This window comes from Pseudopipra pipra, chromosome 6 (assembly GCF_036250125.1).
Source record: "Pseudopipra pipra isolate bDixPip1 chromosome 6, bDixPip1.hap1, whole genome shotgun sequence".
Classification (NCBI taxonomy): domain Eukaryota; kingdom Metazoa; phylum Chordata; class Aves; order Passeriformes; family Pipridae; genus Pseudopipra; species Pseudopipra pipra.
In genome coordinates, this window is record NC_087554.1 from 25,715,380 (window position 1) to 25,727,387 (window position 12,008).

Here is a 12,008-nt window from a genome sequence, read left to right on the forward strand (position 1 = left end):
TGGATACATAAGAACAGACTTCTTAAATACAGATGCACTTTCCAGGCTGCCTGTCTTTGCTTACTAGAACAGAAGTGTCCTGTGTTTTCAGGCCCCTCAGTACTGACAATACAATAAAATGATTGGGAGCAAACGAATGGTGAGAGATGCTGGTTAGCAGTTTGCGACACTGTTATCTTCTGATTAGCAGTAGCTGGGTGTAACCTGAGCAGCACTAAAGCACTTACACTGTTTCTCAGTGAGGCACCCAGGCAGATGCAAGCCTTTAACATGAAGGATTGGCAGCGGGTAAAGAGAGTGTTTATACTTACATTGGACCTGTCCAAAACAGACACAATCGGTATGGATTTTATGGTGTTATTATGGTGCCAGGAGCTGCATGTGAAAATAGTAAAGCTAAAACCAACAGTTTCTGGAGATCAGCATGAATAAAAGATTTAAAAAATGTAGAAAGGTTGCCATCTTTGCCTAAAAACCTGAATGTAACAGACGTAGCTACTGTTTGCTCATTTTTGAGGGTTTCAGATATACATATAAGCAGTTTTTCATTCTTGAAACATCATTTGTGGCCTTTTTAAAAAATTATCTTACCCTGATGCTTAACTGATGAGCTAGCTATGTTACTACCACTTCTAAGAGAAAGAAGTGGCCGCAAAATAAGATTTTCAAGTGAAGAGGAGTTTGTTTTCCTTTTCAAGTGCCCCTTTATTTATTGAGAGAAGGAAGTGATGTTCCTACTAAAATGTATATGAAAGCAAAGGCTGCATCCCACTAATGGTGTGCACACACACTGTCAGCAGTCAGCTGCAGTAGGATGCCTGAGCTTGCAGATCTGAGCTAAAGAAATTTCAGTAATGCTATACTAATAGAAAAAATAGTAAGAACATATACTTGGAAGTTTTCCTTCAAAAGGAACACAAAAGGATGGAGCTGTCTGTGTTCATTTGCAGAACACCTTGGAATAAAAGGGAGCCATACCAGGTGACAGCTATGTCCTGGCAATTTAATTCCTCAGCCTGCAATTATGAATTCTCCTGTGAACACAGCCCAGAGACTTTTTTTCTTCTGTGTTGGAAAAGTGAAATTGTAGCTGCAGTCTTTTCTAGGTTCTTACATTTAGATCTGTGAACAGCATATTCCTTCTCTTACCTGCTTTCATTCATAAGCTTGAACTTATTACTGCTTTTCTGTTTTGCTGCAGAAATGCATGGAAATGAAGAATACCATCCTTGCAAAACAGAAGGAGATGCACAGCTCCTTGGAGAAGGTAAAACAGCTGATCCGCCTCATTCAAGGCATCGACCTTTCAAAACCCATAAACTCTGAGGTCAATTCAGTAGCCATCTCCAACGGCATGGACTCCACTAACAATACTAATGCTGCCACCTCCACCTTAGCCCCCTCCCCTTCCCAGAGCTGCATGGTGAACTGTAACAAGGGCGATGAGACTAAATAACACAGTGAAGTTAAGAAGGAGCCAAGGGAGGTGGCGGCGAGGAGAAAGAGCAAAATAAAGAAACTCTAGAAAAGCAAAACTGGATTTCTTCTGGAAAGTGCAGAATTCTTTAGTTCTTTGGTTCCAGAGAGAGCGTGAAGATGCTTGTGCCAGGCGGCACCGGAGTTTGCCAATTGATCCTTCTTATTCTGTGTGTACATGCGAAGTTTGGATCATGTTACATGAATAGTGCCAGCTGGGGGTTCTTTGCCAGCACCATGCCAAGTGAAATAATATATTTACTCTCTCTATATTTTACACCAGTGTGTGCCTGCAGCAGCCTCCACAGCCACTATAGGTTTGTTTTATTTTTGTTTGGGGTGAGGAGCAGGGATAAGGGAGGAGAGCAGGTTTCAAGTTCCTATTTGCAGAACAGTTTGTTTAGCTAGGGGAAAACAAAAACAAGTCCAAAGAGCCTATGGGCTTTTCCTGTTTCTAAACTCTCAGTACTATTAAACCAAAAAAAACAGAAATATAAATTATCAAATCCCAGTGCCCAGAAGGGACAAGTCTATCAAATAAGCAGTATTTACTATTGTTTAGACAGGAGATTTACAAAAGGAAAGGAGATGGACTTTTCACTGAGTAACCAGCACATATAATCATATAATCATAGTATATGCTGAGTTGGAAGGGACCCACCAGGATTATCGAGTCCAACTCCTGGCCCTGTGCAGGACACCCCAAGAATCACACCATGTGCCTGAGAGCATTGTCAGAACGCTTCTTGAACTCAACCAGGCTTGGTGCTGTGACCACTTCCCTGGGGAGCCTGTTTCAGTGCTCAACCACACTCTGGGTGAAAAACCTTTTCCTGCTATCTAATCTAAACCTCTCCTGACTCAGCTTCATGCCGTTTCCTTGAGTCCTGTCACTGGTCACAAGTGTGAAAAGATCAGTACCTGCCCCTCTGCTTCCCCTCACATGTATAGGCTGAGGATCTACTGTCCCAACAGCTTGGGGTTAATCCTGTTTCTTCACATTAAACAACAGACTTGCTTTGCAGAATTGGTTTGGGTCCTCACATTCATCCAGAAAGTCTATGTTGGGAATGGGAAAATGAGGGCCAGAATTCAGGGTCAGCTTGGAGCATTGGATGGAGGTGTCTCAAGAGAAAATGTGCATCAATTACTTGAAAATGAGATTTCAGCCCTTTTCTGTATTTATAAACAACAAAGGTATCCTGAACAAAGTAGCACATAACCCAGATGTGTGAACTCAACAGAGAAATGTCCTTTTCTTTCACTTCCTTTCTCTTCTTTTGGTAACAAGAACTAAATAAGGAATAGAAAAGCTGTTTTTCAGGCTGACAGTCTAATTAAAGAGGTAGATGGGACCTTGCATGGTATAGATTAGAAGTAATAGTGTCAGTGAGATACAGTGAGTCTTTGTGAGTCCTTGTGTCATCGTTTTGGGCACTGTTTTTTTATGCAAGGGCAAAATCTTTGTATCTGGGGGAAAAAAAACAACTTTTTTAAATTAAAAAGGAAAATAAAAGATATTGAGGTCTTCCTAGTGTTACTTAAAATAAGATCAAGGTAAGAAACATTGTAAAAAAATTACAAAAGTGCTATTTGTTTCCTAAACAAGTGATTTCTATTAAAAAGGTGTCAGAACTGGAGAAAATGCTGTGTACTTAGAATTTTTTAACACAGACTTTGCTTATTTATGATCACATTCTGCTGTGTTTGTGTTTTAAAATCAAATGGGACAGTTTCAGTAGATTATACCATACATCTACTGGCTAAACTCTAAAGAGAATCAAATCCTACAGTGCTGGATCTCACCCCACCTGGAGGATCGGCCAGGCTTGTCTCTGTTGTTACCATCTTTTCCCCATTCTTTCATGTGTTTGTAACCCAGAGAAAAGCAATTGACAATGTGCTTGTTTAAGGTTTTTACAGTTTTGTGATATGGACTGATTAGAGCTTGAGGATGAAAGACAGTGAGTTGGTTGGACTGAAATCGCCTTCCATTATCTCGTCTTGTTTAAGAAGTTCATCTCTTAAGTATAATCTTTTCACTCTAGACAGCAAAGCTTGCCTTGTGCTTCCTGACTGTGGGGTCTGTCTCAGTTTAGGGTGCTGATTGTGGTCATGCTGGACTGTGTCCCACCCAGAGCTGTCTAGTTTCACTACTGCATATAAACATTTGGGCAAAGCCCGTTTCCACTGGAAGTACTTGGAAAGCTCCCTTTACTTCTGGTGGGAGCAGAGTTGAGCTACTATGTACACAATGTGAGGCAGTGTCTCCGGTGTGGTGGCCTTGAGAGCACGAGTTGGGTGGCGAGGCAGACCTGCTCAGCCATTTCTAGTGGAAGGTAGAAAAGCTTTGGATTTCAGGGATGCATTTCTGAGTCAGAAGAAGTGAATACTCCACTAAATAGCCTGAGACGGTTTCTTTGCTGCCACAGCTAAATGGGCTTCTGTGGGGTTCTTAGAGCTGTTTTCCTCCCTCTCCCTTAGGTTGCCCTTCTGCCCTTTAAGGACTTTTTATTCCTTCTGTAGGAGTGTGCACTATTTTCAGCTCTGAGCTCAGAACTGATATCCTGAGTTCTCACATTTGTCTGCAGTTGGGAAAGTGACTCTTAGGTGCACTTCTCAGCTGTGATAACCTCGACTCTGTCTTTTGATGCTTGAGTTCTGTTCTGGAACTAGTGGAGCTGGAAGGATAAGGTAGCACGAGTGGCAGGGAGACAGCTGGGCAGACAACATCAAAACTGATCGTACTAAAAATGTCCTTGCATCAATCCAGTTACCAGTGGGGGTCATCACCACAGGGCAGCACTGGGCCAGAAACCCATAGCGTTTAAACAAAGGACTGTCAATTTCCAGGGTGGAAGAGAGAAAGCAAACTGAACATGAGCCTTCTTTCCATAGAATATGAGCCATCAGCTAATGGTCAGATATTCAGGAGAAACTGCCTTTTTGAACAGGTTGCTCTTTAGTTGTCCACTTGGATAATTCTTAACATCATCTTCTGAAGCATCGAGCACATTCCTGGTAAGAGACAGTCTCAGGGATAGGTGTGCTGAGTCTTCATGGTTCTCATGTTGTTTGTGGTGTTACCTGCTGAACTCTCTTGGAAACACTGCAGTATTTGGAGGTAGCAGGCTATGCCTGGAGACTAGATAGTCCTTCTGTTTTCTTTGCTGATTCAGGAGGGAATGGAAGTGAAATTCACTAGTAGCCATATTTAAATTTGAGCACAGTTAACCAGACAGGAGATGTTAAAGCAGCTGTTACTGCTTTTCTGAGGCATCTTGTCTCCAGAATCCAAGTAGATAAGACTTTTATGTCCCTTTTGTTACAGCATTTGTGTTCCAGACTGTAAAAGGATGCATTTAGTTAATCATTACCTGGCAGATCTTAGACTTTTTGATACTGCTTAGGTAGTTTTCTCTCTCTCCCACTGATCCTGTTCAGATGCTTTTTCTCCCGGCTCTGCAACAGTCTGGAGCAAGGAGCATTCCCAGAGCTGCAGTGGCGCTGGCAATGATGCTGCTATGTAGACAGAGTAAATTGGGATTATCTCTGCCCAATTACCAATAATAGGGTGGAAGGGGAATTGGCATTTGCTAAATACAGAGGAAAATAGATTTTTTTTTTCTAGCTGCTCTAAGAGGTTCCAATCAAGGAAGAAATTTAAACTCTTTGACAGCTTAAAGCTCAAGTTTGTGTTCTGGGTTTATATTGGTTTGGGGGTTTTTCTCATGTAATGTTTGAGATAGAATGAGTTTGCACTAAAACTTCTGTTCTTTGGGAAGCTGTCATATTGAATGTGGTTTTGTATTTCCAAACCACCACCAAGATATTAACTAATTCTTATGTCACTGCTTGCCATTGGTGGGAAACAAGTGGCTTTTAAATCTCTGTTACAAGGGAAGCGATGAGACCACAAAGGAAACTCATATCAGAGACAATCCTGGCTCTCAGCCCAGTGCTAAGGACTTTAAGAAGTACCCTGCTCCTTTGCTCAGAAATTGCTCAGAGCAAGTGCTGCAGTTGTTTTTTCCCTTCTCCTTGCAATCTGTTCTTTAAACAGCTGGAAAGGTGCATAGTGGTCAGAGTGGCAAAATGAGCATGTGACCTGGCTAGAAGGATTAGTACTGTCATTATTATTCTCATTATTTTTGTTTAGAGCCAGCAGTGATTTTAGTGCTGTACAAAACCCAGTAAAAGCAATAGTTCTAGGGATAATTGGCAGATAGAGTGAGTAGCATGGCTGATTCTTCCAGGGCATCATTTTTAGCCAGGAGCTACCATGTTGGTGGGATGAATTAATGTTTTGCATTAGCAAAACAGGGCTTTGTTCTATGTCGTAAGCAAGTTTCTGTCGGTGGGGGTAGGAATTAAAAGCTGCTACCCTAGAAATTAAAAAGGTGATCGTTTTATGGGCAGACCTGTTAGTTTTATTGTTGGTAGAAAAACAATATTGTAGTTTATCCTTCCTAGCTGACCAGGCTTAAGAAAGCAAGTCTATATTCCATCTGTTTAGAAATGTGAACCCTAATTCTGACCTCCTTGGCTTCAAATCATCTTCTTACATGTACTGTTGCAGAGATAGCCCTGAAAAGCAACGTGGTCAGCATTCAGGAGAACCCAGAGTGAAATCTCCCTCTTAGGCCCACCAAGCTGTGACAGCCCACAATACAGGGAGTAAACTCTGAAATTTCCTTCCCATGTGGATACAGTGGGAAATATTTGTGAATTTGTAGTGTGCATGTTTCTCTTTCTTTCCCCAGCTGGGTCGCACACTGCTCTCTTTGCTTCTGAAGCACTAATGATGAATACACGTTTTTTAATGAAATGTGTTTTTAAAATAACATGGGTTTAAAATATATATTAAGATGTTAAACCAAAATTCACTGTTTTACTGAGGGCCTCTCTCAACTAACTGCTCAGATAATCACTGAAATACCGATATTACACTTCCTTGTCGACCACTCCCCTTTGGGCAGAGTTTGTTGTGTCTTTTTAGGGCTGACCCTTTTTCACCTCCATTTGTCCTCCCTTGGAATTCTGAAGATCGGGGCAAGTTCAGCCTTGCTGGGTTACTGCAGAGAGTTTTCTGAGAAGTCTGTAGGAGTCAGGAACCTGGAGAAAGAGGAAGATGTTTTGTCATGCAGCTAACTCATTTGGCACTTAGGCTTGCCTGGCCAAAAAACTACCTCAGCAAAGGCCATTCCCGAGCACTATGTGGATTCTGTAGTTTCTGGCATTCAGAAGGCAAAAGTTCTCCAAAGAACCCTCCAACAGCCAGCTAGGTACTGGTGTCTGAGGGCATGCGAGTGAACCTTGCAGCGACATGCTGTTGGATCCTTGTTTTCAGTGGTCAGACCTGGACCAGGGAATGACTCAAAAATCAGATGGGATCAGGAAAAGATGATAGCTGCAGACATCTTGTCTCCTGGTTATTGCCATCTTACTCAGACCCTTCTTTAAGCTCAGTCCTGTTTGTAACTCTACAGAATGGAATGTAATACTTGAAAAGTATGACTCTCTCTATCCTTTTTCTTTAGCTTCCATTTGCCCCCTGTTTCTCTCTTATCTGGGATAAGAAGTTTCTGCATCATTGTGTCTTGTATAGGCTGAGCACATAGTTGATCAACTTGCCAATAAAGAAAATTATTTATACCATGCACTGGTAAGCTTGGTAATTACAGACCCATGAAAAGACAAAACACCTCTCTCAGAGGTTAATTTAAGATGTGGGCTTGTTTCAGAAAACCAAGACCTTACCTGTGTGAGAGTCTGTCTGTATCCCTGTCAGTATTACTAAAATGAGTGGTGAACAAAAAAGAGGCTTGTCAAGAGAACCAGTGCTGTGAAAATCGCTGTGCTGTGCAAGTCCCTGGAGTGTGTCTCATGAGAACAGCCAGGCCAGGGCTTCCCATCTCCCTGGGCCAGAGGTGGGTGCTGCAAGGGACAAAAGAAAGGACAGAAGCCTCTTGAGAAGGCTCAGGGGGTGAGGAGTACAGGGCTGGAGATGGGAAAGGAAGGGAGAAAGCAGGAGGAGCAAAGCAAACAAAGATTACATGGGGTAAAGCAGAGCAGAAAGGAAAAATGTGGAAAGAGAAGGAGGGAAAGTGAGGGTAAGAAAAATCCAGGAGTGAAATAGGGCTCCATTGTGAGGAGATGGGTATTCCTGCAGTTAAAGTTCAGTGGAAAGAGTAGAACAAAATTGCTCTTTATCCTACCTCAATTTCGGATGTGGGTTGATCTGTATTCCAAAAGGAGCAAGTGTGGTGGTAGAAGACCTGCCTGGCTGCAGGTAGGGAATGAAGTAAGCACTAAGTCATCCCTAGTTCTGCTTCTGCTGCTGAGTGATCCCATTCTGACAAGAGCCTTATTTGACTTCTAAGCCACAACGTGGGGATGAGGCAGATCAAGAAGACCTTGGGGCAGCCAGAGTCTGCTCTAATCTGGACCATATTAATTAAACATTTTCTTGGCTAGAAGTATTCCGGAGAGTAGCTAAAGGTTCAGCTCTGCTAGTGTGGTTGCACCTTCCTAGTTCAAGTGTTACAATTAGCCTGGTTAAAACCAGCATCAGCTCCCAGAGGTCCTGGATCCCACTTGAGCAAAGGAGACAATGTGGGGCAGGACCTGTGACTTAGGTACTTTTCAGCCATCTCTTGGAGTATCTGTGCAAGATTCCTGCTCTCTGGGCTGTCACATCTGGCAGTTCTGTGCCAAAATCCCTCCAAGCAGCAATGCCTCCCTGTTTTCTCAGGGTGTGGATTCTTTAGGGACACATGCAAAGGGGCACTTCACCAGTGCACCTAGACTGTGGCATGTGGTAAGTTTAATGTGACCTGTCAGAAGCTGAGGGCCCTGCCTCTGGACTACATTAAGCAGCAGCCCATGGGACAGGCACCCTCCTGGGGGAAAACAGCTGTCCCAGCTCTCAAGTGTGAGCAGGGAGTAAGGTCTGTGTCTGTTCTTCTTCACTCTGTAGTATCCAAGCAGGTGTCAAATGCTTCAGAGAGAGAGAAGCTCAACCCAGTCCCTAGTTCTAGAAAGAAAGAAGTACTTATGGGCATGTTTACTCTCAGGAGTGCCTGGAGAACTCAAAAGCCATGTAAGCTTGGCTCTGCCTGTCCTGGGTGGAGCTGTGGGATGGAAAGGCAGCAGCAGCGAGCAGTATCAATCCATTGGCTCTCAGCATTTTTCACCACCTTGAGTTTGCATCTTTTTTTCTTTTTCCTGAATTTGCACTGGCAAATGTAAACCTCGACCGATTCCCGCCCTTTTGTCATGTGCCTTGTTAGATCTCTGTTGTTGGAAAAATAATGAAGTATTGTTGCCTCTGAGCTTCAAGATATCACTTTTCTTAGTGAGCCCTGGGGTTGTGGCTCAGGCAGGGAAAGGAGGCAGTGGCACAGGCCAGCTCCTGGGGCTGTGTTCAGTGGCCACCCTTGATTTTGGCCCCCCAGTGCTGAGGTTTGATACTGCAGCAGCACTGGGAAGGTGCTGTGCGAGTACAAGGGCGGGGGCTCCCCTGGCTGCCACCCAGGTGTTGGCCTCTCAGGTGGGGCATGCCAGAATTGAGGGGGGAGGGAAAGAGATGGCTCAGTGCCTCTCATTCGCCTCTGTAAAGCAGGTACTGGCAGTTCTGACTCCAGAAGAGCAGTTTTCCATGGCTGGGGGCAATGGGGTAGGCATTGTTGAAAGAAGCTCTGTGCTGGGTGCGGCAGGAGGCTGCGTGTTTCTGCTTGTTCTGGGCTACTGTGTAATTTCTAATCACAGTCTCATATTTCTTTACTTAAATTATTACTGACATCAAAGCAGTGATTGACTCTCGAGCCAGGCATAGTCTTACCTGTCAGCTCTCCAAGGTATGTTGTCTCTGAGTTGCTCCTGATGCCATATGTGACAGGCAGCCAAGACCCTCCTTAAGGAAGGTTGTTGCTCCTGCATAAGCCCCTGCGACTTGGTCAGCTTCCTGGCAGCCCCACGCAACCAGAGCCAGCAGGCAGTTGTGTCCCACAAGCAGCTTCACTCCAGTTACAGCTGTAGGGTCGTCCCAAACGCCGTCTTACACTGTCAGAGACATCTTGGCTGCCTCTCATAGCCCCACAGAAGCAAAGCATGCCTTGCAAACTCCATTAAGCAAAGCTTAAGCAAGGTACCAGGAGGAAGGGGGGATCCTGCTAGTGCTGACCTGTTCAGACTCCTGCAGGGGAAGGAAATAACTTTGCTGTGTCAACAGCAGTGAAGTGGTGGTGAGCTGCTGCTGCCTGGGAGGTCTGGTGCAGTGCTGGGGTGGATGCCCATGCCGAATTTTGTCTTTGTGGGACTGACTGGCTCTAACCTGCGAACACCGTGTCGTCTGCAGCTGAGGGCAGGAGGGTTGTAAAGGCAGCTCTGCTTGTTTAGAGAAAATACTCAGGCCTCAATCACGGCTTCGTGTTGCTGTGATCATGGTGGCACCATCTCAGTAGATTTGTTGATACCACCATCCTGCCTGTGTGCTGTGCTTCATCCCATTCCTCCACTCCCACCCCAGTGTTTCACCCAAGACCAAGCTGTAAGCAGAAGTCCTGCCATGGCCTCGGAGCAGGACCTGACCCTGAAGGGCTCTGTATCCAAGCCCTGGTCCCTCCTCCAGCCTGTCTGATTTCTCCAGGTGACTTTGGTGAACAGCCCCCCCGTTCAGGCAGTGCTGCCCTGCAGCCACGGGCCTGGTGCTGCGCGGGGATGATGGCAGCTTCTTTCCCAGATGGGTTTGTGAAGGCAAAGCCATGGCTCTGCCCTCTGTGAGCCGGTGCCACCTGTGCTGTCCCGTTCCCCACCAATCTCCTGTCCTTGCAGGCCCTGGTGTAAAATGCCCTTTCTGACTGGTACTGCTCTGTTGTCACAGAATCACACCATGAGAACACCGACTTGTGAGCTGGTTTGGGTTTTTTAAATATCTCTATTTTTTTTAGCCTGATGCTCATAGTGATCTGCAGTCTCTGCTGCCTTCAAGTTCCTTGTGGTTTCAGTTTTGGTACAAATGTGTTTAGATTTTAGCAAATTAAAGTTGGGGGGAGGGGATACAGAGCATCTGATCAATTTGTATTTATTTATTTTAACATTTTACTAAATAAAACACAGTAAAATCTCTTGTCTCCTTAGCTGTATGTACCAGGTGGGGACAGCGGGTCCCACAGGCACAGGGCATGGCGTAGTGCCCATAGCAAATCCCCAGCCCCAAGAGGGGTTTCTGAGCATGGCTCTGTGTGGCGGCTGTGGCACGCTCCGCTTTCTTGGCAAGGAGAAGGACACTGTGTTAGGAGAAATGAATTTTAGGTCCAAAAGGGGCTGCGCTCAGTTTGGATAATCTCCCGGTTCTGACTCAGTGGGTGCCTCCCAGCTGATGCTGCCCGGCAGAGGGCACATGGAGACCAACTTGAGCTGGGTTTACTTCCAAATACCTCTACCCTCTTAGGCACATTTTGGGCTGACTGTATAGATTAATTTTCAGATGATCCTTCCCAACCTATTCATTCACTCAAATCTTCATTCGCGAAGCCTAGCCATGAGTGAATGAATAGGTTGGGAAGGATTATCTGAAAATTATGGTGTTCAGCCCTCCTTCTACGGTGCCACCTTCCAAAATAACCATAGAGTCAGCATTTTTGTTGCCTCACAGCCATCAAAGAATTGCCTGGAAGAGGCCTGCTCCATCCCGGCACTGTTCCACCATGTCTGTAGCAGCATCTAGCTGTGATCAACCCTCTTGTTGATTAGTGCAGCAGCAGCACGGTATGGGTGAGCTTTGGTTATATTAAACAAAAGCTGCCTGCTAGGGACTGGTGGGGTGGAGCTGTGCATGGCTTCACCGTGATGAGCAATGTCTTCCCAGCCCTTTCCCAAGTAAAGCCTCAACACTTGCTCCTGGCAAACCACCCTCATCTTCCCCCCTGCAGATGCAAGGCTGGTGGCTCATGGGGCCCAAGAGCCAGCTTTTATTCCCAACACTCTTACAAAGCCAAGGCTGTTCAGCAGAGAGCCTCACCCGGTCCCACTGCCTGCACTGTGGCCAGAGTTGGGTGCCTGTCCTCCCTCCTCTGGGTGAGGAAAGATCCTGCAGATCATGGCAGAGCATCCAGCTCAGCATGCTACTCTCGGGGATGAGCTGCAGCACCACCAGATGAAACTACATCCCTTCTACCTGGGGGTGTTTAAACTGACTACATGCCTAAACCATGAAGCCCCATGATCCAGTTCAGGGGTGCTGGCTGTGCAGGCAGGCTGCCTGGGCCCTGCTGCAGTGCTGGGAACCATCAGACTTGAGCCTAACAACCCTTTCAGAGCTGGCAGGGGACTGGCATTTCTTTTGCCTGCTGCTGCTCCTTGTTCTTTAACCTTCCCACTGTGCCAGTCCAACAGGAAAACATGCCAGGCAGAGCAAGCCCAGTGATGCTTTTCCACAACCAAGGCTCAGGCTACTCCTCCATTACACTCTTCCTGCTGTCTTCCCTCCAGGGGAAAAAATTAATAACCAGGCAGTTCTAACAAGAATG

General features: G+C 45.4%; 1 protein-coding gene across 8 annotated transcripts in view; it reads left to right on the forward strand.

Annotated features, from left to right (window-relative positions):
• The window catches only part of PHF21A (PHD finger protein 21A), a 137,368-nt gene extending 126,765 nt beyond the window's left edge, over positions 1-10,603 (forward strand). For all 8 annotated transcript variants that reach the window (XM_064658025.1, XM_064658018.1, XM_064658019.1 and 5 more), the window contains one exon: positions 1,202-10,603. In XM_064658025.1, the coding sequence (XP_064514095.1) occupies positions 1,202-1,456 (255 nt within the window). In that variant the 3' untranslated portion in view covers positions 1,457-10,603. The remainder of the gene's footprint in view (positions 1-1,201) is intronic.
• The last annotated feature ends 1,405 nt before the right edge of the window (positions 10,604-12,008 follow it).